The sequence below is a fragment of the Actinia tenebrosa genome, unplaced genomic scaffold (genome assembly GCF_029948245.1).
Source record: "Actinia tenebrosa isolate PJP-AT-01 unplaced genomic scaffold, QUT_ActTen_1.0 PGA_scaffold0__85_contigs__length_37466705, whole genome shotgun sequence".
NCBI classification, from domain to species: Eukaryota; Metazoa; Cnidaria; class Anthozoa; order Actiniaria; family Actiniidae; genus Actinia; species Actinia tenebrosa.
Genome location: NW_028292569.1, coordinates 34,779,233 through 34,807,023, shown reverse-complemented (window position 1 = coordinate 34,807,023; position 27,791 = coordinate 34,779,233). Strand labels below are relative to the sequence as shown.

The following is a 27,791-nucleotide window of genomic DNA, read 5'->3' as shown; positions in this document are numbered from 1 at the left end:
ATTATTAAAGTGAAATTGATTTTTTTTACTTAGTTTTACGTGAAAATATCATACCAGCCAAAATCTCACTTGCTTAAAAAGCGGACCTTTAGCTCGCGTGGGGGGGGGGGGGGGGGGGGTGCGAACGCACCCCCTGCACCCCCCCTAGCTACGGGCCTGACTATAACGCAAAGGTATTTACTTAACTAAACTTCTCGTTGTCTCTAACGAGACAGTCGACCAAAATTATCCGTAAAGCGGTGTGATAAGAACACGACAAGATAACCTTTAGATCGGTCTCGCGACATAATGCTGCAGGCTTTCCATATGACACCACTTTCTATAAGCTAAAACCATATGGTATAAAATTTCTTTGTCCGTGACTGGACTTGCGATACATACATATTCTTATGAAACTCAGCAGGAGCCTTGATATAAACACCAATCGTCTTCTTTTCGGCCTGAGTACAAAGAACAACAAAGCTAAGGCCGCCAATTGGTTTTTGAGGACTTGTACAAATTAATTGCATTGTTCAATTATTTCTCAAGACATTGATGTTCAGAAATTTTGAGAGTGTACAACTCAAGAAAAATTTCAAGCAGTCAAGTATTTCATTAGGAGATCTGGATCCGGAGGTCTCGTAAGGCTTCGTGTTGAATGTTTGATAAAACTGGAGCTTGTTAAAGGAAATTGAGCCTGTCATCTCGAGATAGACAACTGTACGAAAGTGATAAAACCCATTGTTCCTTGTGTAAACATTATTCATCCGACACAAAGCAAAAACACTCCATCAGCACTCGTTTATACCATTGAAGGACTTAGCATACGTCGACCAAGTACCTTGAGAATTCTACTGGAAATGACAAGAATGAGTCGTTCTCAAGCTCAAGAGAAGAAGCCAGTCACTGTTAAGGTTGTTCTGCTTGGTAAACTTGGAGTTGGAAAATCTGGTAAGCTCATTTCAGTTTGCCCTCGTTGTTCTCGGAGTCGCATTATTTGTGATCCTCTAGACTCAAGCCAAGAAAACAAATACTTCAGTTGAGTCAGCTATTGGTCAATTTTCAAACTGAGTTAAGTTTTTTCCATTTGAATTTTAGCAATGACTGTAAGGTTTCTTACCAAGAGATACATCGGAGAATACGACCCAAATATTGGTAAGTGTTTGTCAAGAATTCAATAAGCCTTCAATCTTGGGGATTAAAGAAAGTCGAGAGGGGTTCATAGTTTGTTTATATTTGTTTAACCGCTTTCTTAACCCAAATGAATCTTCATTTAAGTCTACAATGGGTTCCTTTCGTAAACATGAAAGGTTTCAAAGGCATTCATTTTAAGTAATGATATCGTACTTTGTGCACACATGCAGCCTCCTTATGCAAGAGCTACTCCATTCATCTATGTTAATGCTAAGCTTAAGAAACCCAAGAATTCAATTAACATCGTAAATTTAGACAACAGCCTTTTAAGAAAAAAGACTAATTCCTTTTAAAAACGACATGAGTTGCGAACTTGCTTCGTTGTTGACTTGCAGTGAAGTGGCATTTTGTTTCCGGCCTGCGATATCTTCACATTATACTGTAATGAAGTTTGGTTACGCCTGATGAATCACAGCACGATGGACTAGAATTTGCTGTATTCATTAAAATTTATTTTAAATAAAAACCCAGTTTTTCTTGATCAAGAAAGCAACGAAAACAAACGCATAAACAAATTTTCCATCCTGCACTAACTGATTACGTCATTCACAAAACTGGAGAAAACGTTGCATTTTCTCGCCCAAGTTGTCCAGTTGGGCAGGTTTACAAACCTATATATTAGTTTATCAAGCAACTGTCTCCTTGTTGTTTTTAAAAGAAGATGCTAATTAAGAAAAACAAGGTCTCAAAAGATGAGCATAGGCCATTCCAGGAAACATTAACTCTCCATGTCTGTCATTAACACTTCCGTCAATGATGTCACTAATCATGTCAGATGTGCTGACAACAAACGGGATCAGGGGAGAGAACACGCTGGACATGAAGATCTTTTTTTTCATCGGTATATTTAGATTTATGCTGACTGACAATCTCTTTTGGTGAAATGATCTCTGGAGAATTGTCTTGTCTCAGTAACCCTGTCTAACCAAACACATATGCATGAGTGCTTTGTCGCGCGCAACAGATTGTATTTTTTGGCTAGTCAGATGCAAGGCAAGGTTCAAATATGTACAAACTAACTTTTCGTCTCCTTTCTCCTGGAGTGCTTGATTTCCATTTTTAGAAACTACGACAGCTTCTCGATGGGTTCCCGAGTGCTTTGCCTCATGCGGGCGCCCCCATGCCTAGGGTGTCCGAGAGCTTCCCGATGTGTTTCCGAGGGGTTGTCTTCGAGGAGGGTCAATTTGATTAGCAAGTCCATATTTCCTACAAGTTACCATTAACCATTCGCCCTAATGAACTGGTCTTGCGATCCGGAACCAAAATGGGAATCGCAAAGACACTCAGTTGTATCACCATGAATACGCTTTATCTCGTAGCCAGTTATTATATTTTTGTGTGCAGCTGCGCCATGCTGGCAGGGCTCTTTCGGTTTGGGTAAAGTAGTTGCACCAATGTTGTTGCCTTTGTTCTTACCATTTGATGATGGGCTTTTTGTAGGATCAGTTTATCAACATAGCATCGAAAATGATAAACAAACCATCAATATTGAGATACTTGACAGTGGAGGCGAGGTAAGGGGATTGGATTAATTTCGTTTATCATATCAAACCACACTGAGACATAACACATAAACATGTATGACGGTGGCATTTCCAGTTTTGTTAGCTTTTTGGAGGCGCCATATTTTTGTTGAACGTAATATTGGTCCCCAGGATTTGTTATGATCAGTCAACATACCGGCGCACTTCTTCGCTATTTCATTTTCTTGGGAATTAATACAAACCTGCAACTGCATGGTAACGGCGATACCTGTTTAATAGGGACTAGTCAACATAACGGCCCACGTCTTTGCTATTTCATTTTCTTGGGAATTAATACAAACCTGCAACTGCATGGTATCGGCGATCCCTTATTAATAGGGTCTCATGAATCCAGTCTATTCGCTGGAAAAATGAACAAGGGTATAGAAGGGTAACCTTGGTTCTAGAGTTTCTCTCGCTCTAGTGCCTCAGACTTCACGCTGATTGGGACTGGAGCGAAGGGAACTCTGGCACCCAGAATACTAGTACCTTGACTTGAGGAAGATATTTTATCTATCATTTTGCATTTCAGGATTGCTTGGGTAAGAAAGAAAGTTGTAGTTTATGGGGAGACGCTTTCCTACTCGTCTATGCCATCAACGACCGCGACAGCTTTAACAAAATCACTCCAATCCAACAACATCTTCACAACATCCGCGCTCACGATCCTCCAACAGTAACTCTCGTAGGAAACAAGAGCGACTTAGAAGATAAACGAAGAGTACAAACCAGCGAAGCGCAAAAGCTTGCTGACTCTTTCGACTGCTCATTCACCGAGATTTCAACCTTGGAAAGCTTTAAAGACGTGGAGCGCGTTTTTATAGACGTCGCAACAAAAGTTGCCAAAGAAAAAAATGCGAGACAAGCCATGTCTGGTGTAAAGAAGGGTTCTTTTTCCAAGATTAAAGATATGATGGACAGACATGTGGCCAGGAAAAGAGCCAACTCTAGTCTGAAGGAGACTATTGATGAATACTACGTCAGAAGAAGTCATCAGGATATTGAACCAGTGATCAGAAGAGAACGCAGTGATACTTGTACCTTCTGATTGATAATATCACCCAATGGGGTCGACACGACATCATTTTTGAAATCCACGGTATATTTTACCAGAAATTATTTACCAGGAATATTTTATCACTTCCAGCAAGAGGGCCAACACAGGTTACTTCCAACGCATTCGAGACACAGAGTGCACAAGCTGCGTTTCTTCAAGTTGTATTCTTTTTTAACTTGCGTTGAAAAAGAACTAACCGATATTGATCCCTCTTTTATTCGGAAATCTTATGTATATAATATACACATAAATGTAGACCCTTTAGAGATGTACAGGAGATTTATAAGCACTTTAAAAGTAATAGTCTACATTGTGCATAACACAACCTATGATATTTCCATTTGCAGTAAAGTACTAAAAATCTTTTAATGGCGCAAAGCATTGTGTATACTCGCGCAAAGCATTGTCGTTATATGAGCAAAGTATTATGGATACTTGCGCAAAGTATTGTGGTTACTTGCGCAAAGTATTGTGGTTACTTGCGCAAAGTATTGTGGTTGTATGCGCAAAGTATTGTGGTTACTTGCGCAAAGTATTATGGATACTTGCGCAAAGTATTGTGGTTACTTGGCAATGTATTGTGGTTATTTGCGCAAAGTGTTGTGGTTGGCTGCGAAGGCATCGTAATTATTCGCGGTTAATCCGTTCAGTGCTTTGTTTTTGCATATACACTTTGCGGCATTGCGGCATATCTTCAACTTTTTCGATCTCGTTCATCAGTACTTTCTTCCTAACTCCTTCTAAATCTAATGATCCTTCGGCAAAAATTTTCTAAGACCGGAACCTTCACTGCTCAAATGAAAGGAATTGATTTTCTTCTCCCAAATGTAGTTCTAATTCCATTCATGATTGACAGCGGGGTTTTCGGCAATTTTTCTTTTCCAGCCAAACTATTAGAACTCCCTCTCGAACCGCTTGCTGCAAGGCTCGGAGACAATCCTGCGTGCGGGTCTAGTGCTCCTGGGTGCGCCTCCAAATACTTTTTTAACGCGTCGGCAAACATATTCATAGTGTCTGTTGAACTCTCCGAGATCGAAATTTCGTAAAATCCGCAGTTCATTTGTCTGGCTAAGATTTTCTCCTTCCCTTCGTTTGACTTCCCGCAAATGTTCAAGGTCTGTTTTGGTTCCCACTAACAGCATTCCTGTGTTCGAGACATTTGTTGTTCGACGAATAAGTTTACCAAATTCTTGAAGCCTCGACAAAGCTTTTCCTGTCCGTGATTGAGTACAAGACGACGAAGATGTCGCTACTCTCTGCACATATTTCAAGCTTTCTTTTGGTATTCTGCAGAAGAGAAAAATTAAACTCTTAAAGAGCTAGTATGAAAACATTATCCACAGCAGTTCAATTATTCAGGATATAAAAAGGCGATTGCAAACTGCTATTTTTGAGATTATTTCTTATTTTTTCATAGATTTATCGATCGAGGACCGTACTTCCAGATATCGAATGCTAAAGCTTCGTATGGTAGCAGTGGCGGATCTAGGGGTGGGTTTTGGGGGTTGCAACCCCCCCTATGAGAACCATCGTGATTTTTTTTTTTCTATGACAACACCAACAGCTTCGCGAGTTTTATTAAAACAGGGGTGCCGAACACATTTCGCTCGCCTTTTTTTTCTATACGCTGTGTGTGGGACCTGAAACAACCATGCTCGCCTGCAGCAATAATCGTCTCCCAAACCCTTTGGTCTGCTATATCTCTCCACCACCTCAATCAATGCTACAACCCCCCCTTTGAAAAAATCCTGGATCCGCCCCTGGTTAGCGCGAAGCATTTACGACTAATCTATAGATTTCGACCTCGGCACTGCTATCCCGGAAGAATTTACAGACTGATTAGGAAGCTAAACGAGCTGAAGCTTTTAGGGAGAGATTAATCGGTCCCCAGACCGTAGATGATTAACCTCTTACTATGAGCAGCAAACCAAGTATAGTTCCTGTGTCGCTGATGACTAAACAAAAATGGGCACTCCTTTCCATGTGGGATGCATTTGAACATTCTTCCAACTAGCCATGACGTATATTTACACACAAACGTGCTCTGTTTATACAAATGTTTAATTATGCAAGGATGCATTCGAGAAAAATACTTACTCTCCCAGCAGTATCAAGTACGTCTAATGGGACTTGTTCTGCATCGTATTCGAAGATGTGTCTGTAGGCTGACTCTGTAACATCATTAAAAAAACATGTTATAATAGACTAGCTCCAAGTCCCGAATCCGAGGTCCAGGGTCCAGGTGACTGGTTAGGCTTCACGAATTTGCAACGTCCCCTGTGATTGGTTAGGTTTAGGGGAGGGGTTGGGGAAAGGTCATTGTTTCCTATTGTCCTGCACATGTGCGCCCTCCAATAGGATCACATCTTGCAAATTCGTAAAGGACGACCCTGACTGGTTTCCTTACCTAGAGTTCGGTCGTATTCACCAATAAAACGCTTTGTCAGCAATCTTACTGTTAGAGCTGAAAAAGATATTAACTTCGATTTTAATTCATCCATTCATTCTCATAGAATCTCTCTCAGCTTCGACATCAATTAACACGAACCGTGTGAACCCATCTAATGTCTTTATTAGTCTATTAACCTGACTAGACTTAAACCTGATAGATGTTTAACTTAAATAGTTAAGTAGTCATTAATAGCTTAAAATAGTTTATCTAATGACCAACGGTATTTTATAGTACGCTATCAAATGTCATTAGAATGGTGTTAATGATAGATGGAATTTTTATCAACTACTACTAGCTAAGTGCAACCTGATAACACGGCATTCGACCTTATTTTTTTATGACGAGTTCGATGGTAAATGATGGATCGCATCTTCATAACATAGTTTTGTCAATGAGTTTCTACTCGAAACTCTCCTTATTTGCACTGGAAAAGCGCTCTATCAATATATAGGTGCTGAGTGATGTATTCTATGTTATCATCTTAACCTTACATCTTGCTATCGTCTCAACTACGAGGCAAATATACTGACCCTGCATAGTTTTATTGCAAAACAAAACACGTATGTTTTTATAAAAATCGTGCTTATCCTCATGAGCGAGACTTTTGTCGCAAAGTCTTCTTTTCGGCTAATGTGATCATTTGCATCTGCAACACAAATTATCCGTTGAAGCTGCTAAGTGACCGGGAAAAAATCTGCGCCGTCTTGGAATTTTTTTTTTTTTTTTTCACTAAAATATTTTAGCTGATTTTTCAACGTCTGGAATGATCTTCGAATTTATCTCTCAGTCGCTGAATCAAATCAAAATTTAATTTTTTTAAATGAGAGCATTCTGCTGTTCTTCGTTTGGTATTACTTTTTGAAATAGGCCGTATGCATGTCCTTGTGTCTTTTTTTTGTGTGTTTTTTTTTTCACCACTGCTAAAATGCTTCACGAATCAGTTTCTTTCTTATTCTAAATTTGTATTTCGTCATGAGAATAGCAAGACAATTGGTGCTTATTAACTAGCCTGCGAAGGAAAGCGTGCAAGGGATTCTAGTAGTGGTAGTTAATGACGCCATGATGCAAATAATTAAAATGCCGCCATAATGCAAATGACGCCACGATGTAAACCTATTAACAAGGTTTTTCTTGAGACTAAGAATGAGAGTTAAACGCTCGATATAAAAAGCACATTGGCGTTGAAGATCAAAGAACCCGCTATAAAACTTATCCCAACTTTTAGTTCTCTTTCCCAGTAGTTTCTTTTTTCTCTCAATAACTTTGTATGTTAAGATGTAATTTTTATTTCTAGCTCTTCTTATGAGAAGGATCTAGTGCATGATGTTTTGCACGTGGTGTACGGCTGTCAGTTCCATTGCAATTCTGGAGTTTGTTTGATAAGCGTGACCGTAAAATGCAACCAGTATGAATAGTAAAGTAATACAAGATGTGAACTATATTGAAACAGCGAGCCTAAAACACCAAGAAATTTAGAAAAACTAAGAAATCTTTCTAACTGAGTCTTACCGGATTTTCCAACACCATCTTGTCCAAGGATGACGACATGCAGCGATCGTAGATTGTCGCCATTATTAGTTGAGACGGACTTTCTTCTGGTTCTCATCTTGATAGCTGTAGTTTAGGATTGTATCTGCAGAAATAATGAATAAACCTTTGATTAGCTTGTAATTGATAACAGTTGTTGTCTCGAGATCCATGTCACAATCTTCAAAAAGATGTTTCAATTGTTCAGTACCTTTGGTAAATTGCTTTATACAAGCTTTTCTTATTAATGCGGCCAAAGTAACTTCGCATTCAAACTGGCAAAACACGGCTCTGTTGTATGATGCATTTGAAGCAGTACTGAACTGCTCAGTAAATTTCCGTTGGCTCTCACTATCTCCAACCATTTGTCTGACTAACACAACTTCTACTAACACTATCAGTGCAAGTTCTATAATGACTAAAAATACGACTTTCAGACAATTTTAAAAGAAGTATCCTCGAATCTCAGCTCTACAAAGCAGAGAAAACTGTCAGGTCTATCTTCTTCAAGCTCTTTTTGGAAAAAATTGGAAATTTTTACGGTTCAATAACAAAAAAACGTGTGTCCATTTTCAATCAACTTCTCATCAGAACATTGTTTTGAAATCATCAGTTCTGGTTTATGAATTTACCTGAAGTTTTCCAATGTAGTTATTTTCTCCGTGTAGGTTTTCCTTAAGCGGAATCCGCTTTGCAACTATGTACAACATTCAAGACAAATCGACTGTTTAACTAGGGTAAGGTAGTATTGGTTTGAGTTACAATTGATTCGTTCTGTAGGCAGGCAGGCAGATTAATAATCGGCAGTCACAGTCTTTATTGATCCAACGAGGGCCGACCACTTGATATCTTCACAATAAAAAACATTCATCGGGTAAGTGGACCGACGTAATGACCTGAATTAATCATTCCGTTTTATCAAGTGCTGAACAACCTCAACAAGGCTGTGGTGACACCGTATGACATCAAACTAGACCTGCAATGTAATCCAGTGGGATAAGACCTAGTACATAGTTTAAATTAAAGCTAATCCTGAAGTTTAATTGGATGGGGCATCATTCTTGATGTCTTTCGGTTGGACTTGAATGAAAGAAATTTTAAGCTCGCGAAAGTGGTGTAAAGTGGTAGCTAAGGCTAAGATAACATCTTTTAACTTCAAAGAAACCTGCCAAACCATCAAAGGATTAATAATGGGCTATAGAATTTGATTCTTGGATGTTAATTGGATGAAAATTCCTGGAACTATTGGTTAATCGTAAAATGAAAACAAACGTACCGAACAAGATGGAACTGATCTCCATGACATCAAACAAACCTACAAAATTTCTATTAAATTATAGTATACAGATTCTTGGTGTCATCTACTAAAAACGTATTCTAATAGTTAATAATTTATTAATGGATATCGAAATTAACATCAGTGCTAATTCTCTAAGACTGTGGAAACTTCTTTTTAGGAACTCGTACGAGTGTTTCTGCTAGTGTGCCTTATTTCTTTTCCATGAATTTTCCCTTTGACTTTACCTTGACATTGCAAGAAACTAAACAAAGATTAATAACAAATTAGGTCAACACACTTGAAATCGTAGAGAGGAGCTCTTCAGACTCTGTGCTTTGATTGGTTCGCAAGGTTTTAATTTCCATTGCTAAGTTACAATGATGTTCCAAGATCATAGATCCCCAAGGTAGAAGATCATTTGTAAAGTACTTTTTCATTCGTCTTGAATAGTGTCATTACTGACACATTATGATCTTGGCCGATATTTCTTGTCGTTCTATTTACTCTTTTGAGAACCCTTAAAAAATATTTTAAAACTCCATTGAAGACTTACAAGAGCATCTCAAATTATTGGTTCCTACGTGACGTCATGGCGGCCATGTTGGCCGTACACAACAAAAAAGGTCTCGAACATCATATGTCTGACATGCCGTATTGACTACATTGTCTTAGTCGAACGAATGATAAGAATGCAACTTACAATTTTCAGTAGGTTTCGTACTTGCACCTTAAAGGAGTGTTAATTAAACCTGAGGTAAAAGTTTTATCGAAGTCGGCAAAGACACTCAAAGTCTATCTGCTCTACGCATGCGCACTTACTGGTCTCAACTTTGTACAATGACTTTGTATACAAAGATGTAGCTTTACGGTTTGGTCTTTTTCTAAATTGTATGTCATACATATTTGTTCAAAGTTCGCGGGTTCCATCTGGACCATCTCACAAGTCACGGTGAACTCTAGCAAACAGTTAGTTTAACAAATCAATCTCAGTGATTATGTAAGAATATTATGTAAAAATTATTTTTCATGTATGTAAGGCGAACATCAAAATTCAGTTGCACATACGCAAAGGCTGGTAATGCTGCAAAGACTGTTGTTAAAACATACAAATCTGGTTTGGTATCTTTGTACAGCAAAAATATAAATAAAAAAAAAAAAACAACAACAACAACAACTGAAGACCATTAATTTGAACCCTTCGATGAAGACTTGGCCATCCAATCCAAGAAAGGATATGTATGTTACGTCGTAACCACCATCTTGGTTGATGATAACAAAGCACTCCTCATTAGCTTCTCTCGTTAGATCAACCAACATGGCGGTTGTTTCATTGTTATTCATATCTCAAGGAATATTGAGTCACATGGTTGCACGCACTGTATTTCTTTCACTTAGGATAATAAAAAACAAGATTAATAAAGTTAAATATTAAAGCTCGAAGATATAATTTCAATGATGTCGGAATAACCGGGAGAAAGGATTGATTTAGAAGGTCGTAGAACAATTCATTCGATGAAGGAGGAGGACTGGCTGGTTTTGTCGTGTGCTGAACACGTAACATCAAGATTGTCATGACGTCACTTGGGACGAGAGACAATGCGGGGCTGTCAAGTACAATAAGAATGCGAGAAACAACTGGAAGAAAATGAAAAATTAGAAGAAGCCCTAAGGGAAGAAGAAGTGAGAAGACGAAAGGAATAAGATGAATTTGATGGTAAAAGAGGAAGAAAGTGATGGAGGCATGCAGCACGCAGCAAGAATGTTCCTTGGTCTTTCAGTGCCTGTTTTCTTTCCCGATAAACAATTGCTAAGACATTGTAAGTCAGCACTAAGTTCACAATTATGATCAGTGGGTCTTGGTACTGAAATTTTGTAGTACGTAACGAGGGAATGTGGTAATAGATGGGTCTAGTCTGGTACATATATGGAACTGGCGTTAATAAGACAATCGAGGTCGTTGGGTTCAAGTGTCAGAAGGAAAAAATATATACAAATATATACTGTGATTGCAGTCACAACACTTTGATTGTTTTACCCATTTCTGTCGCTTCATAAAATCTTATAATTACACTACAATAGTTCACTCTTGTCTAACAAATTCCATGGCTAACCTACTTATAGATGATGGTCTTGCTTTGAATGGAATACAAAAGTTGCGTGCTCTCTGAGAAGTTTTGATTGATTCTTATAAAATTATAGCTGACGGCTAGACTGCTTATATATATGCATTGAATGTTTACTCAATACTTCAAAATTTAAAATAATCGACAAAAAACTTAGGATTTCCGTTTTTGGTAGTCAAATGAAACATTTTAAACCTCAATAATTGAGGTTTATGTTATGTAATCAGTAAGAAAATATTTTTTGAATCGGTCAAAATATTTGCGTAATAGCATTATATTTGATTATTACAATATCTCAAACTCTGAAAGTTCTTCATACAATTAGTTTTGAAATCACAATTCAACCCTTCATCTAGTTTTGCCATGTCTTTACTAATGACATTCAAATCTTTCACCATGACCTAAACAAGCGAATTTATTACAACTCAATAAAGTTTTTTTTTAAAGTACTCGGCTAATCAGTAAATTATCAGGAAATTCTTTGTGTTTTATTCTTTCTGCTACAATGGTTTTTACGAAAATTAGTTCTGAAGATTTCAAGACCTTCCTTCTTTTAGTAAACAGACCTACATCGAATCCTCTTTGCTTTGTTTTATACAAAAGATAACTTACCTCCAGTTTGCCAGGGAATGGTTCTTCCAAATAAATGTACTGTATTTTCGTGTTCTCAATATACATCCTGTATTAGCTCAAGATTTTAAATAATTACTGCGATTTCGAGCCATAAACGCACAAGTTTGGCGCCGCACAATAAACAAATCGGCAAAAATGTGCGTCTTCAGCACTGTGGTCTCGTAATAAAATATCATTCCACTATATTATTATCGTCATTACCTTCCCGGCAATTTTAATCAGGGCAAATTCCTTTTTTTCCGGATCTATTAGTAGATTCTTCAAGATTATGTCACACGTACTCGTGTAAAAGAACGTGACCCATCTACGTCTCCTCCCCACAGATTTCCACCAATTCGAGCACCTTCCCTATTTCAAGCACTCTGATTGGATGGTGGCACTCTGATTGGATTAAGTTGGAAGCCATTTTCGAGTGACGTTTTCTTAAAAACGTCACTAGGTATCGTGCGTCCCGACCTCTCGTAAAGGTAATTCAATGTTTCTACGCCTTGAGGCAAAAAATCAAACAAGTTGTCTCGAATGTAACTGGAAGATAAGAGAAACAAATCCTTTGCTGAAAGAATTACCAGTAATATATGTCATACTGCCGGACAGTGTTTGTGTTATACATATCGTAAACTATGCGAAAAAATTATACAAAAGGAATATTGGATCAGACCTCCAACGCAAGGAATTTGACTAATACCTGGTCTATTTATAATCTTCTCCTCTCGATCTCCTCCTTCTCTCCCAGGATTTCCTTTAAAGTCAGGAACAACGTTCAGTTTGGCAGATAAACAAATAGGTATAATTTTTGTGGTTTGAAGTGACGCGTCGATACTGCAGACGTCTTCAAATTGTTTGGATAAAGAGATATTTTGTTTAACTCTGGACAAGTTTCCTCAATAAAAGAAAAGTCATGAGTGCACACAGTGGGCATGGAATAGTCTGTGGCTATTTATAGAAGTCTATTTGAACCAACTGAATTAAGCATGTGCGACTTAAGTCGCGTAAGAGTGCAAGGGTTAAAGCTGCTTATGAAAACACAACGTTATTTTCGATCTTTCTTGGATAGTTTGGCTACCGCACGGCTGCTGTTCCCAACCCTTCATCGCCATGTATATCATGGAAGGCTTTGCGTGGTGGGCGCGTCTACCATGGAAAGAAAACACTAGATGTGTCGAGACATCATTGACCTTAATTCCATCACTTGTTGACTCGAAGCCTGAACATCTGTGGATATTTCTGTCATAAGGTGGCCTGGCTTACGCTTGCCTATCTTTGTTTGATCCATCTACAACCATGATCACTAACTGGCTTCCCGCCAAAACCGACAGGCCAGAGGGCACTTTGTCTACGCAGTATGGGAGATTTTTGGTGACAAACCGAATAGCGAGTTTAACCTTTTCTGAAAACGCAAAAATATAGCAACAGCTCTCCGAAATCAATCTAAACTAAACGTTTCTCGCTCTGACAGCTGACGAGACGAGCAGTTAAGATGACATACAAGTTTACAACAATCACAAAAAAAGTTTTATCGTATTTATTACTTTTATCGCTAAGTGGACTCATGATAGCTTAGTTACCTCAGTTCTATAAAATCATTAAATATTTCCCTTGAGGAAGAACTAATTTTCGTGATTAGAGACACTACAGTCTATACATATATTAGTGAGCTGCTTGTGTCTATGATAATTTTACCGAGGGCGACTAAACGAAAGCAAGACAGTTCCCCTCTTCCGTCGCCTTCCACAGGAAGCTCAAAAAAGAAAGTCCACAATGCTAGACGATCTAAATATAATATGTATTTATCTAGCTTTACTGATGTTTTTCAATGTGAGACGTCTACTCCTTTGAGTATTACCAACGCGAGGATTCTGTTACTAAAAGTAATCTAACTCGCTGCAGTCTGTACTGATTTTCTACGGAAAGGTATTGTACGCAGTCCTTTAACCTTGGACCAAGACGACGGACTCTTTATTTCCTTGTGTGGGTTGATTGGTGATGTCGGTGATGTTGGCGAAGTTGGAGAAGCCAATGGAATGAGATTGTCATTTGCTTTGCGCGATTCAAAATACTGCCGTAAGATATCATGAAACATGTCCAAAGTATCACAAAATCCTTCCGATATCGAAATCTCGTAAAACCCGCAGTTCAGTTCGTGTGTTAGTTTACTTCCCTCCGTGTCTTGCACATCTCGGAAGTGTTCGAGATCTCGTTTTGTGCCCGCGATGACGAGGTTTGTTGAGTCTAGTTGTTTACGGTTTTTGACGTATTTTGCTATCCACACAGCCTCGAGAAAACTCGTCCTGTCTGTTATTGAGTAGAGAACCACGAAAATATCTCCTACTGACACACATTGATCCAACTTTTCGTTTGAATTCTACAATGTTAAATAAAGAAAATAAGTCAATAATGAGGAAGGGAGCGTGGTCGGTTGACAATATATTGCGACTATTTCCCGCCATTTCGGTCTTTGACAAGAGACTATGTGGGTTTCGTATGTAATGTTTCGTAACGACAGAATGTCAGAATGTTTCCCCGCTATTTTCAACGTCGCCATCTTGGTGTATTTCAGTAACAAATAATGAATTTCTCGTTTGTTTCATTCGTTACGAACATGGCGGTCACGTCTTTTTAATCATCATTCTCACTTGTGAATTATTCAAGACCTATAGCAGATGCGAAAATGCAAAAAATTCCAATAAAATTATGTCTATAGGGAATTTTTAACTCAGTCCTTTTCTTAAAAATGGCGGGAAATAGTCACGTGACCGATTGGTGTATGTCATTGTCACTTACATATCCTGCGGTATCCATAATATCCAGTGTTACCAGTTCGTTATCTATCTCGATGTGATGTCTGTATGTGTTTTCTAGAATTTCAAACAAAGAATATTCATTGAAGCGATAAGTGGTTAAGTGATTTAGTTAAGAGTTCTTTCACTTCCGACCACCATTGACGCAGAGATCCTATAAATAAGATTAACAGGCGACTAAACGACGATGGTTTTCGTTACTTTATCGTAATTTTCTTTAATGTTCTGGAACATTCTTAATCTTTGTACGTGCGCTTTTGCGCTCATTATAAGAAATACTAAATTAAAACCAAAACAGCACCTGCAACAACAACAGCAACAACAACGAGACAAATCCGTTTTCCTAGCAACGAACAGCATAAAGAAATTTAAAAAAAAAGTCAGTTTTAATCGGCTTCATGTTTAAAAGATTTCTGGATAATCTTTGATCCAATTTACTAGGAGGACTTTCAGGAAATGACGTCATGGTTCACAAACTAACACTTTATCTATCTGACTTAGTAAAATATGCCATTTTAGAATAGTTAGAAATAGACCCAGAACTTACCCAATTCTTTGTCATACTCGCCAATGAATCTCTTCGTAAGAAGCCTAACAGTCAAGGCTAGAAAAGAGAAAATGATAGTACTGTTATATGACTTTTTAGCATGGGTTACCTATGCTTTATTTTTTTGATAGAAGAGTGGGAACGAGTCAACGCACCACAGGAACCCCAAAACAACACTCTATTGTGAAATAATTTTGTAAGTAAATTCTAGAGCATGAAACCGCAGTAACAAACTTGACCTTTAACGGTCCAATAGTCAGTAACCCGTATTAGGCATGGAGGGTATTGTATTCAATGACGCGTAAACACAAAACTGAGTGTTCTAAAAATATTTTACAATTGAATTGGATTTAATTAAAGATCAACATCCGTGAAAAATACCTTAGCTTGTCAAAATATTCTTAGTTTGGGCCAAAATTATAGTCATATATAAACATGCATATATGTTTATATACGAATTCATTCTTTCATCTATTCATCCGTTCGTCTTTGATCTATCTTTTATCCATCCATTTAGTGATTTTCTTAGATCGTTCAATCCGTTTTTTCTCTCTCTTTTGATGTTGTTTTTCCCTTTCTTTCTTCATTCATGACGTCCTTTCTTTCCTTTCCTAGTTTTCCTTTCTTTTGTTTTCTTTCTTGCTTGACCGCTCTCTTCAATTCTGTTCTAATAGATGGATCTATTTCAGGGTACGTTCCGCCTGTCCAATTGGCAAAGCTTTCATTATCAATCGATAGAATCAGAACAATTTACCTAAACTCACGAGAATCGACCAAATAATTGGTGCTCAATGTACACCAAAGACCCTAGATAACATGCTGTCTTTAAGATTATCAAACACAAAACGCTCTCACTAAAATACCGAACCTAAAAGACTCTCCCAGTATGTTTTCCGTCCTACACATTATCGTTATGCAAAAAGGATTATGCTTCTAAAAGGAATGCATTTTGAACATAGTCAACTGTGATAAAGAATAGATAGATTAGTGGCCTAAGACTATTATATACATGGTTCTTTGTGCTATTTTTGGCAATCACTTTTCTGGGTCGATATATTTAGACAACTTCTCACAAGGTGTGTTTTAATACATGCATAAATTTTAGATATTGTCATGCAATTTAAGAAATATAGACAGAGTTGTATTAAGATGCCACTATATACAGAATACTCAACGCAATTTCTTTAAAATATTGATAGAACATATATCAATGAATCAATAACATGAAAGAGGATTGAAAAAATAAGAACGAAAAAAAAGTGAATGAATGGATGAAAGAAAAAGAAGAAAAAACAAGTAGAAAGCAAGCAGCTGAGTGATAAAAAACACAAATTACGTAAACTAATAATGGAATAAAATGAGAAAAGTGTAGTGCAATACTGAAGTAATAAAATGAAAAATATACGTTGCAAAACCATAACAGAAATCTCAAAATATAAACAAATAGATTTTAATTACAGGAGAGAGTTTTAAATTATAAATAAATATAAATCACTGTTCTTACCAGATTTTCCAACACCATCTTTTCCCAGAACAACTACTCGAATATTCTTGACGACGGTGGGGGCAGAAATGCCAAGCTTTCTTCTATTCTTCATGGTCTTCAGTTTTTAGCTTTAGCTCCTTCTGTGCTTCACTTCACCACGAAATAACCTAAAACCATACGAACATACGGTTTTTATTCCACTAATTGAGATTATATCTTAGACCAATAAAAATGCAGATTCTTCATGAATAATCATAGTTAAGAGAAAATCTTTCTCCCACGCGCTCAGGGCATTATATATATTGACCTGATTGGCATGGTTTATCTTAAACACAATATTTGGTCAGATTAAATCCATTTTCACACTTCTAGGCTATACTCTTTGTTTCAGACTCCCTTTTGATTATATTGAAGGCTTTTATTTTACTAAAGAATTGATTTCAAAACTACAGCCCAATACTGAAAGGCAAGGATGAAAACTATGTTGGTTAAGATGCTTTAAGAGTTTCACCAGGAAACGTCTTTTACTCGCCTAGAAAATGTTATCGCATGAAGAGGATTTAAAAGCTAGGAAATAATGTATTTGGCAATAAGATTAAAAGTGTTTTCTTTGTCCTTAATGCACGGAATTAAATATTTGTAAAAATGAAAGATTTTTTGGTCTTTCAAATGCGACAATTATTTTGGAAAAGTTGATTGTAATATCAATATATATGTTTAAAATCATAGTCGATTGTTATGGAACTATTGAGCTAGATCTTATAGAGTTGGTTCCCCTAACTACAACGCAGAAAGGTGATTACATAAGTACTTGAAAGGTTTGCACAAATTATCAATGAATTATCTTCTTTAAGGATAAAGATCAAAGACTATCAAAGAGGTATTCCTTATGAGTGATTCTTTCATGAGCTGACGAATGATGAAAATGGTCTAATAATTCTTACACGGAATTTTGTCAAATCCATAAACCTAACTGAATTCAAGACATGCAGTAACAAAGGTCTCCAAAAGTCGAGTACAATATCAAAGAACAATATGAACAAATTGAAAGAGTTTTGCATAGATCTTATCGAAATATTTTCTAGACGGAAAGAAAGATAGGGAGATTTCAAAACAAGTGTCTTTAAGTGCAGCCATCCATTATGTAACTTCACAAAGCGATGAAAACTGTCTCTTAACTATATTGTAGTTATATATATTTTTGCAAGAGTGTTTACTTAAACGAACTTACTTTTTCTTTGTATTTTTCGCAGCTTTTGTAGTTATAGTTCTGTCAGGTCGCTAGCAAGCACGTTGAGTTGAATTTTGCATGTGTTCATGAGTGAGTACTTTTATCAATTAAGTAATTAATTAATTTTTATCTCTCGGGGCAACGAGGTAGTCCTGTGGATAGCCAGTCTGTTTTTTTGCTGCTCAATTGAGTTCCATAGAGAATAGACCCCTGTCGATCAGTCAAAATAGATATGTAATATTGGGATGCATCCAGCTGTTTTGCCTGTAGACATCGGTTAATTTTTTTTGGGATAGCACGTGATTAGTGATGGATTACCGACATCAAACGACGTCACAGAAATTTTACACGTGCAACAGATGGAAAGTCGAGAAATTCCGATTTTCATCGCCGACGTTGATACTGCGCATGCTCGACGATTTCTTTTTCATTGAAGAGATTGCGCGCTGAGATAGGAAGCTTCTATGCAACACCGATCTCTCCAGATTGCTTTTAGCTTTTAATTTTTTTTCATTCGACAAAATAAAATCGTCTAAAACTTGCTTTCTGATGAAAAAAGGTTTCGGTAAAAATTCCACTATTTCTACTCATCCCGAAAAGTCGGTTCGAGCGCTTTTGCGAGATTTCTGAGCATGCGCAGTTAGTTCTTATAGTCCAAGCAAACCTACTTCTTGTGTTTTTCGTCCGTAATATAGCCAAAAACCGTATTAGCAAAGAGGCTTTTCTTCTTTTATTTCTAAGGATTTTTACTGATAAAATCAATGCTTAAGAGTTTTAACTGCAAAGCTGATTCCATCTAGACAATTTCCTATGGTTGACTGATACCACATCAAAATATATCAATCTGTGTCTTCAGTACAGCGAATGGAATACGAAACTTATTGGGGTTGAAAATATTCATTAATAAATATCTTTATAATTTCTATAACATTTAGCAGTGCAAAACGTCGAACGAATTTCTTCATTTGAACATTAATATTTAGTGAATTCCGTCATTAAATTTACAAGTTGCATATTTGAAATTCTTTACGATATTTTGTATAAACATTTTTTCAAGCGAGTTTTAGTAAGATAAGTTAATTTCTTTACTAAGCTACTACTATTTTCTTTACAAAATGCTATTAAAACCTTGCTGCGAATGGATTAGACGATGTTCGTTATACGTCTACTGTTGAGAGCCGAAACTCGACTTATTTTAACAACAAGACTAATTCTATTGCGTTGTATCGAAGGCGCAGACAAATACTAGCCAATTTTATTATAATCTGCTTAAAGCTTTCTAATATTCTACGAAAATTGGCAGTTTATGCTTCTTTGATCTGATAAACTTAAGAATGGGTTTGTGAGAAGAAAATAAAATTTACTTCTGGTAGTTGAAAGTTCCGTTTGACTACATCTTTTTTACTTTTGTGTACCGATCAGTTACATTGTAATAGTATAATTTTTGTGTTTCATAAAATGATTTGAATTATGAACTAGAAAAACTATGTTTATCCAGAAAAAGTGTGATATTATAAAATAGAAGGAAATAAGTAAACAAAAACACACAGTGTATTCCGCGAAGAATTGCTGGACACGAGCCAAACTCTATTTGCAAAAAAAGCTCAAACTTCAAGACAAATAAAAAATATGAAATTTGTGTGATTACGATTTTAAAAATCAAACATTACTAACCTTTTGAATTGTTATCCTCTTTCTTTACCAACTCCTTATATCAGCATAAATTCAGAGTTCAGTAATATTGCTTAGTGGTGAATAAGCACAGTATGACAGAAGGGAAGGAATTTATCGTAAGTCTAGTTTGGTCACTGCAATACCTGCTTGGCAAACCAGATCCTGGTGAGCTTTTTGATGCGAAGAAACGATGGCAAACAAATATAATCATGAAAAATTCATTAAACTTCCAGCTTTCACTTACTGTTCATCTAAGAAGGTGTTTTAAGTTGTTTAGATATACGACTAGCAGGATATAAATAAAGAAGAATATCTTAACTGCATGATGCCACGACAAAAAATGTTAACAATTTTCAATTTTGCAATTTATTAGGAAAAGAGGTTCGAGATTTTTCTTTTTGGTGCAGCTTTATTTAAAATTTCACATCGTGGTTTGGATTAAAAAATGCCAAATATATGGTAAAAAGGATAAAAAATATCGATGAAGATGATAACATAGAGTCTGAAGTCGAAGAACCAATAACTGTCAATCAAGCAAACCATATGACGTCATAGTTAGTCTTTATTATTTTATTACTAACGTCTTGGTGTTTTGGACAAGATATGTTGATGAGCATGAAACAAATTACAAGCAAATTTCAAGTGGAACAGAAATTTAAGCTGAAGAAAATTCAAATATTTTCTTTGACGTCGTATTTCGTTCTTCTGTAAGAAAAAACATGGCAGCCATGTTGGTGCGCTAGTCGCAAAACGTCATCCAAAATGGCGTCTATGACGTCAGTTATATTAAACCCAGCTTTCATTTATTCCCTTCATTTTTCGGTTTTGCCTCAATGAGTCTTTTTCCTCTGCCTTGTCGCTAGTCGCAAAACATGTCCTCTAAGATGGCGTCGATGACGTTACTCAACTAAACCTTTCATTCCTGTGACATTCATTATTTTCTCTTAACGCATTTATTCTCGAGTACCATCTGCGAGTCATTGATGCAATAATGTATGTTGCGGTTTTATTGGCTTTTTATTTATCTGTTAAACTAAACCGTCTTCCGTTATGTCTTGGTCAAGATTTTGGTCACTGATTACAGTCTTTGATTTTACTTGAACATTCTAAGTCAACACCCATTTAGGAAAGCCAAAAGTCATTTTCGACGCTTGACGAAATAATGTAGGCAATTTATTTGTGCAGTACGTATATTTATAGGCGATGTAACACATCTATTGTGAATCGATCGTTACTTGATCTGATATGCAGGCTTGTGGATGAAGACGTTCGCCCACTATCCCTTGAGATAGGGGAGAGAGGAGGTGAACCATACCGTTATCTGGGGAAAGGCTTCCCCCTTTCCCTTCTTTAGGAGGGATATAAACACTATCCCTTGAGATAGGGGAGGGAGGAGGTGAACCATACCGTTAACTGGGGAAAGGGGCTTCCCCTTTCCCTTTAGGAGGGATATAATAGCTCTCCTCCTTGAGGGGGAGGAAGTAAGGGCCAATATTCCCTGGGGGTGGGTGTTGAGGAGGAGTAAAGAAAATACCTGACCAATTCTCTGAAGAGTGACCTCTCTATGTCCAGAAGGGAGGAAGTGGGGATCATTTGTTCATATCATATATTATTACATCACGTGACAGACACAGGTGACGTATTTTGCCCTAGTGTCGTAGGCCGAATTTGTTCAGCTGGTGTTGAATCACTCGTCGATTTTCTTCTCAGAGATTTCGTCTTCACCATAATCCCTTCCTTCATTTTAGAGAGAGTCGAGCTTCCCTTGTTCTTTTCTCGATTCAAACAAGCCCTCAGCACTTCCTCAAGCATTTTTTGTACCTCTTCGTAACCTTCTGAAATCGAAACCTGGTAGAATAGTCCATCGACATCCTGCGCAAGGAACCGTCCTTCATATTCCTCTACCTGGCGCAAATGTTTTAAGTCTTTTTTGGTAGCGACGATAGCTATTAAATAGGGGCTGGACTGGATGGTTTTGTCTTGTTGGATGTACTTGACTAGTAGGCGAGCTTCGTCAAATGACGTGCGGTCAGTTGTTGAGTATACGATGAAAAACAGCTCACCAAACGTTAGGCATGTGTCCATCTTGTCACGTGAGTTCTAATGGCGGGAAAATTCAAATGGGATGAATTGAGAGCGGAAGAATGGTGAGTGGTGGAATGGATCAGATGGATGGACGGATAGATTCATGGATAGAGTACATGTATATAAGTTAATGAATGAAAGAGATGGATGGATCGAGGGACGAACGGATGGTATGGGGTGAATGGATAGATCAGATGGATAGATAGATTCATGGATAGGAGAATATAAATGGATAGGAATATCAAACAAAAGAGTGACAAAGCGAACCAACCTTTCCAGCTGTATCCATGATAGCTAACGACACAAACTGACCATCAATAACTGTGTGATGTCGATAAGTTGCCTCTAAATAATAGAAGAGTAAAGGTCATATTAGATCACATGGATTCACACACACTGTACTGCAATTTCGAACACGTGATGGTAGCCATGACAGGAGACAGTAACAATATGAATCTGGTACAATTAGGACGGACCATTAGATTTGGGGGGGGGGGGGGGGGGGGATTGGGCAATTTATTTTGTGTGCAGGAATTTTTTTTACGCCTCATGGCTGTGCAGGAATTTTTTTGACATAATTTGGAAATTTTTTGACATAATTTGGAAATTTTTTTCTGGCACTTTTCTTATGCACATTTTTTTCACTCTTTAAAGCTGTGCTCGATTTTTTTTTGGTTTTTGCCCAACCCCTCCCCCCCCCTCCCCCCCCCCCCCCCCCCCCCCCCCCCCCCCCCCCCCACACTTTCAAAAACCTAATGGTCCGTACCTTACATAAGAAAGGATGGAGTTTCCCAGGGGGAAAAGACTATTGTTGTGCCTCCTGTCATGGCTGCCATCATGTGATGGTGCGAAGCCTCTATAGCACTTAGCAGAGGTTGGGCGCTTATTTGTCTTACAAGAGGATTTGGGCAACGCATTCAGCGGGAAGACAGGCAGTCAAGAGTTTAAATCAATGAAAAATATGGCGATTGCTTGTGTGCATTAGGTGGGTTTCAACGTCCAAACGCAGCCGTTAAACAAAAGCTACTCTTGGAAATGACACGGGGTTTGAAATGACCAACTAATTGTGATTCAGAAATAACTTGGCTTGATAAAAAAGAAGATATAGGGCAGTTTGATAGGAACCTCATAGGAAAGGATTTGTTTTCACTGTAAGCTTATCGAAAGCCATTGAAAACACAGCTCTTAATGAACCCACTGTTGATGCTATTTTAGTAAGCAACTCATTACAGATACAGAGACACTTCAATAAGCTTGTTAGCTTACGGTGTTATCTCAGTATTTTTTTAAATAGCTTCTCGCAGCACAGCGCTAATAGCTAGAAACTTGACTCAGCTCAGAGAATTTGCAGTGTTCAGAGTGAAAGAGTGTCATTTTTGGTGATGTAAAATTCTGGAAAAGAAATACATAAAATAACTGGGTATATATTGCAGTGTTAACACGGAGTACCTGACCTTTCACTAAATCCAATTTAAATTTATATTGTAAGTTACTTTTTTGCGAAAGGAGACAAAAAACCCGGAGAACCCGGAGAAAAGCCCTTAAAGCACAGGAGAGAACCAGCAAACAATCAAGCTCCTCTCTTGTTCTGAGAAGAAATATGAACTCGAGTCATTGTCAACATTGATATAATGAGCACAGTGTCGCTTTGTCAGTTCTGGGTCAGTGTTCTTGCTTATCGTGTCATCGCATTTTTCCCCACTTGTCGGCTTTTTTAAACCTTTTATATCTACTTGTATCGGTTGTTTCTACTTGAAAAAATGCTATAATACCCAGCAATTCGATCTAATAGATTCCTCTTGCGGGCACATCTTTGTTGTTCTTTAGTGTTATCGAGAAAAGTATCACACAAAAAGACAACGGCTCATTACTAGATGCGCGTATGATTCCGTCACCCTTTGTAGCTCATAATTTAGCTAGTTTTTAAGCTTCCTCTTATGCTGTAAAATCATGGTTCTACTATTTTTGAAAGCTGTTCTTTAGTAGCGGTTTAAGTAAGATGGAAGAGATTTTACATTCACATGGTTATTATAGTCACGAATAATATGGTTACCATAGAAATAATGTTTACCATGGTGATGGTATAGCAGATGGCTTTATAGCACTAATTGTTACCATAGTGATGGGCCTTGTAGCAATCACCACTGACCATGGTAACGATGGAGGTGGTTGTGATAATTACGCTACTCACCAAGTGAAACGTCGTATTCTCCGATGAATCGCCTTGTCAACATACGAACTGTTAAAGCTGTAGAAAACGAAGGGGAAAATCAAATATATAAGAATACTATTTGACACTTGTAACATGGTATTATTCCAAAAAGTAAGGAGTAAAGATAATTTATTTTCTGGACTGGAATTAGGTTTTCAATCAACTAGTGATGAACATCATAAGGAAAAGGCATTGTAGTCATCCTTTACATGATCATCGTTGATCATCGAGATAATGTTTTTGTGCAAGTGCATTTTAAACCGTAATCGCTGTTCATCACCATCACCATCATCTTCTTCATCATCATCATGACATCAAGAGAAAAAGCAATTCACGAAATAATTTTTTGAGCAAGCACATTTGTAAACTTGTCGGAAACACAAGATAAACGGAAATGTTTTCAAAATTGTTCGACATTTAAACTATTCCACGCGGTTCTCTTTAGCTCATTCTTCACTAATCGACCAGCAGCTTAACCCTTGACAAAAGACAATCGAGGTATCGATTAGGGTGTCACTTACAACCCTTTTTTACTCGCTTGCACCTCCTACGCCATCATGACTGATCATCTACCACGAGGAATCTCGTAATAACTTTCTTTTCAGCGATGAAGTTAGAGCTGATATCAGAGTAGATTGCACTTAAATCATGCGACTTGTCCTGCTCTTATATAAAATAACTCCGCATTAGATGTTTTTATTGAGACGCTTTTATCAATTTATCAAAAGTTGATTATTTATTGGTTTTTATTAAGTTGGAGGTAGCTGTTTTCACGACTTGGGGAGCATTTGGTTGACTTTATCTCTTGAGTAGATCTGTTTTATGAAGCACGTTTTTAGCAGGACCACGAACTATGATCCAAATGGCCACCGATTTTCAAGCACTGAAGTACAGCTCCCTAGACCAAAAAGCTTCAAGTTTTAGATCATTTGGTCATCTATTTTTCCTTTAAGATATTTTTCCTTTAAGATATGTTGCTCCGAGCAATCATCATATAACATATCTTAGAGGAAAAAGACATGACCAAATGATCTAAAATTTCTTGAATCTTGAGTTTCATAGACTTTCAGCTGAGACAGATTTTTTTAATTCCTCAAAGGAATGCCGCCTAATGGAAAATGAATTTATAGAACTATTAATTACCGTTCACAAACAATTGCTAATCTCTAAACTTCTGTTCAAAAATGTCCAAATTTTCTAAATTTCGACATCCTGATTACTGAAGATCAGGTCTAAGAAGCTCTTTGTTTTGAATATTTTAAGAAAATTTGCTTCACATAAAGACAACTTTATTTAAACATTATATAAATGATTATCTTGATCATTCCCTTGTTTGGTGCTATAAATTATTAATTTAGCTGTGAAATGTCGTATCTAAAACTCAGATCTTGAAAATTTTATTCATTTATTTTTCTTTATCATTCAACAAATGTTTCGGTATTTCTACTGTTTTAGATAAAAGTTGAAGATTCTTTCACAGAAAGTTCTTGGAAGAAAAATAAAGTGATGTACAATTGTACATATATATGTAAATATGCATGTGTGTTTGTGTGTGTGTTTTAATGAGTTAGTATACATAACCTAGAAGCTTTTGTTTTTTTACTTATTAGAGTGCACACACTAAACCCGTGAAACAAATACTACCTTTTAGTACTAAATGGTGATAAATAAACAATAGAAAACAAAGGATTCTGTATGAAATAGTACTAATTAGTACTAATTAATGTTCACGGATTTAGTGCGTGCACTCTATCATCCATGTTTATCAACCGAAATAAATATCAACAGCCGGGAATTTCTTTCTATACAAAATTTGGCACCTCATTTGCAGAGAGAAGGCAACGGAACTAGAAATCTCAGCTTCGGAACCACAATTTGATTTCATAATAAAATACTTAGCACTTCACAAAAACTTATATATTAAGTTAAAACATCGACAAAAATAGACTGGTCTAGTGAATTTTTGAATTTCTGGAAGTTAACTGATAGACATCGTAGTTGGTTCAAGAAGCCCTTGATCTGTTGGTCACCGCTTTAACCAGAAAAAACTCCAAACACTATGATATTCACAGTTGTACATTTAATTGTACAGTTATAATCATTATTGTTATTGTCGTTCTTTTCATCAACAATGCAGTTATGTAATTGAAGTGGTATTACAAGAACGTGAATATAAAATCACTAACTGCCGTGCACTATTAGTTCTCAAACTAATGAGAATTTTAAACTTCATGTAGCCGAATTTTCATCGATAGCTGAACTTTTGTTTTCATCTCGCGGCTCTATTGTTTTCGAATCGTTTTGAAGAATAAAGTCACCAGAGGAAATGAAAATCTCGGATGTCAATCCAAAAACAATAGGAGGTCTTCTGCTTTCGATAAACTTTTTAAAAAATTTATTTCAAAATGTTAAGTATAGAGAACACTCGACTTGAAGGAGCTCTTGAAACATTACACAATACAACTCTCACCTGATTTCCCAACTCCATCTTTTCCAAGTACCACTGCTTGAAGGCTTTTCAAGCTGTGTTGGTGGTGCTGCACACTTCGTCGTCTCCTCATCCTAATGTAAAGCAACAAACGGTCTGCAAATTGTTTTTTCGTCTGTCAGTAATATTATTGATTTATTGGAGGTGAATGCTAAAAGAGGAACGCCTTATTGATGTGACTGTGATGTTGTAATCAAGCTCGATGGCAACCATTAACTGTACAATTTAGCACAACGCTAATATGTTCTGCTTAATCGTGCGAAGAAATCCTTACACTGAGACTTTTTCTGCAGTGATTCCAGATGAAAATTCTAGTTCAAACTCAGAGATGAGAAGATATCGTAGACGTTCTCCTACATCACGCTTGATCCAAAAGGTGTCACTTGGCCAAACAAACAAATTAGTCTTTATTGCCAAGTGAAACTTTAGTGGCTGTGTTTGATCTCTCGACACCTGAAGGACTCAATCCTCGAACTAGTTCTTTTGAACTCTCAAAAACTCCTTAGAAATCAAGAACCATGCACAAGCAGACGATGGTTGAGGGTAAAATATGATCAAGACGGATCGGAAGACTGCAGCTTGATAGAGTAGCCACAAGTATCGTGTTCAGTAGTCACTCCGAAAGAAGGAACGCGTTTTTCACCAACGTGATAAATTCTTCTTTGTTTACTTGGCTCTCACACGGGTAAACTGGTTGGAATTCCACTAACTTTTGTTATTGTCAACGGGTGGACCAGATACTTAATATGGAGAGAGATAAAGCTTGTCGACTTATCACATGCCCTGCTAACTTGCCGATTCTAATCTCTTTTCGTGTCTTTGTAAATCATTCTTTTGTTATTTGTCTGCTCAGGATGTACGTATGTATACTCTTGTCATATCTTGTCCTTTGGGGGAGGTGGTGAGGATGCTGAATAGAGGTTTGTTTTACAGAAATATGCATGGGAAATTTGCTTGGTGCCCGCTTTAGTAAATATAAGAAAAAAAATTTCGGAAATAGTGCAGCTAGCTGTCCGTTTAATGAAGGGTTTGCGCTTAATGAGGGGTTCACTCTACAGATGGATTCCTGATCGTTTGTCATAGGACTCTTGATGAGGATGATGTAAGAAACATGGTACAGGCATGCGGACCTTGTGAAACTTTTCCTGGCAAAGAAAGTTTCACCAAAAATAGTAAAATTACTCCCCCCGGCGGCACGACCGCAAAACTCGGCCGCAAGAATTAAAGCACTGATTCAATTGTGGCACCAAAGTTCCTGGAGTGCTGTTATTGCGATTTACTCATATAGGGATTTGATGTGCTGAGACTGCATTGAAATTCGGTTACTGGGAAGGAATGATAAATAGAACAGCTGGCATGGGAGTCCTCCAAGGTTCAACACTGGGACTGGAATTTAGGTCACTGAGAATGGCAAATCTGGGACTTAAATTCTTTTATCTAGGTTAGGAAACCGAGAATTTGGGAAATACCTTTAGTAATTCTTCTTTGGAAATGGAAAATATT

General features: G+C 37.2%; 4 protein-coding genes across 5 annotated transcripts; 1 reads left to right on the top strand and 3 right to left on the bottom strand.

The window, feature by feature from the left end:
• The first annotated feature begins 345 nt into the window (after positions 1–345).
• On the top strand, positions 346–4,131 carry LOC116297897 (ras-related and estrogen-regulated growth inhibitor). Its single transcript, XM_031706211.2, has 4 exons — positions 346–930; positions 1,078–1,134; positions 2,614–2,687; positions 3,229–4,131. The coding sequence occupies exons 1-4, from the start codon at positions 840–842 to the stop codon at positions 3,742–3,744; spliced, it is 738 nt and encodes a 245-aa protein (XP_031562071.1). The 5' UTR covers positions 346–839; the 3' UTR covers positions 3,745–4,131.
• LOC116297898 (ras-related and estrogen-regulated growth inhibitor) lies at positions 4,014–13,144 on the bottom strand. Its single transcript, XM_031706212.2, is given in 7 exon segments — positions 4,014–4,816; positions 4,818–4,937; positions 4,939–5,040; positions 5,851–5,924; positions 6,161–6,217; positions 7,715–7,838; positions 11,747–13,144. Coding segments are annotated over 6 exon segments (720 nt in total). The 5' UTR covers positions 7,812–7,838; positions 11,747–13,144; the 3' UTR covers positions 4,014–4,546.
• Positions 13,145–13,275: 131 nt separating this feature from the next.
• Positions 13,276–19,793, bottom strand: LOC116297899 (ras-related and estrogen-regulated growth inhibitor). Of its 2 annotated transcripts, none has more exons than XM_031706215.2 (6): positions 19,748–19,793; positions 19,504–19,646; positions 16,617–16,765; positions 15,113–15,169; positions 14,549–14,622; positions 13,276–14,129 (listed from the first exon to the last, which is right to left on the bottom strand). In XM_031706215.2, exons 3-6 carry the CDS (start codon positions 16,708–16,710, stop codon positions 13,641–13,643), a joined length of 714 nt encoding a protein of 237 aa, XP_031562075.1. In that variant the 5' UTR covers positions 16,711–16,765; positions 19,504–19,646; positions 19,748–19,793; the 3' UTR covers positions 13,276–13,640. The 2 variants fall into 2 exon arrangements, with proteins under 2 accessions (XP_031562075.1, XP_088881419.1); XM_089025293.1 differs by adding an exon at positions 17,830–18,039 and having other exon boundaries at positions 19,504–19,783.
• Positions 19,794–20,047: 254 nt separating this feature from the next.
• LOC116297900 (ras-related and estrogen-regulated growth inhibitor) lies at positions 20,048–27,151 on the bottom strand. The gene is made up of 4 exons (XM_031706216.1): positions 26,271–27,151; positions 23,780–23,836; positions 21,860–21,933; positions 20,048–21,603 (listed from the first exon to the last, which is right to left on the bottom strand). The coding sequence occupies exons 1-4, from the start codon at positions 26,359–26,361 to the stop codon at positions 21,121–21,123; spliced, it is 705 nt and encodes a 234-aa protein (XP_031562076.1). The 5' UTR covers positions 26,362–27,151; the 3' UTR covers positions 20,048–21,120.
• Positions 27,152–27,791: the final 640 nt, after the last annotated feature.

Coding starts and splice junctions, on each gene's coding strand:
- LOC116297897 (XM_031706211.2), top strand. CDS start 840: ATGACAAGAATGAGTCGTTCTCAAGCTCAAGAGAAGAAGCCAGTCACT. Junction 931..1,077: donor ACTTGGAGTTGGAAAATCTG/GTAAGCTCATTT, acceptor TTTGAATTTTAG/CAATGACTGTAAGGTTTCTT. Junction 2,688..3,228: donor TACTTGACAGTGGAGGCGAG/GTAAGGGGATTG, acceptor TTTGCATTTCAG/GATTGCTTGGGTAAGAAAGA.
- LOC116297899 (XM_031706215.2), bottom strand. CDS start 16,710: ATGAAGAATAGAAGAAAGCTTGGCATTTCTGCCCCCACCGTCGTCAAG. Junction 14,623..15,112: donor CGAGTATGACAAAGAATTGG/GTAAGTTCTGGG, acceptor TTGAAATTCTAG/AAAACACATACAGACATCAC. Junction 14,130..14,548: donor TTATGGATACCGCAGGATAT/GTAAGTGACAAT, acceptor TTAACATTGTAG/AATTCAAACGAAAAGTTGGA.
- LOC116297900 (XM_031706216.1), bottom strand. CDS start 26,361: ATGAGGAGACGACGAAGTGTGCAGCACCACCAACACAGCTTGAAAAGC. Junction 21,934..23,779: donor AGAATACGACGTTTCACTTG/GTGAGTAGCGTA, acceptor TCTATTATTTAG/AGGCAACTTATCGACATCAC. Junction 21,604..21,859: donor TCATGGATACAGCTGGAAAG/GTTGGTTCGCTT, acceptor TCCCGCCATTAG/AACTCACGTGACAAGATGGA.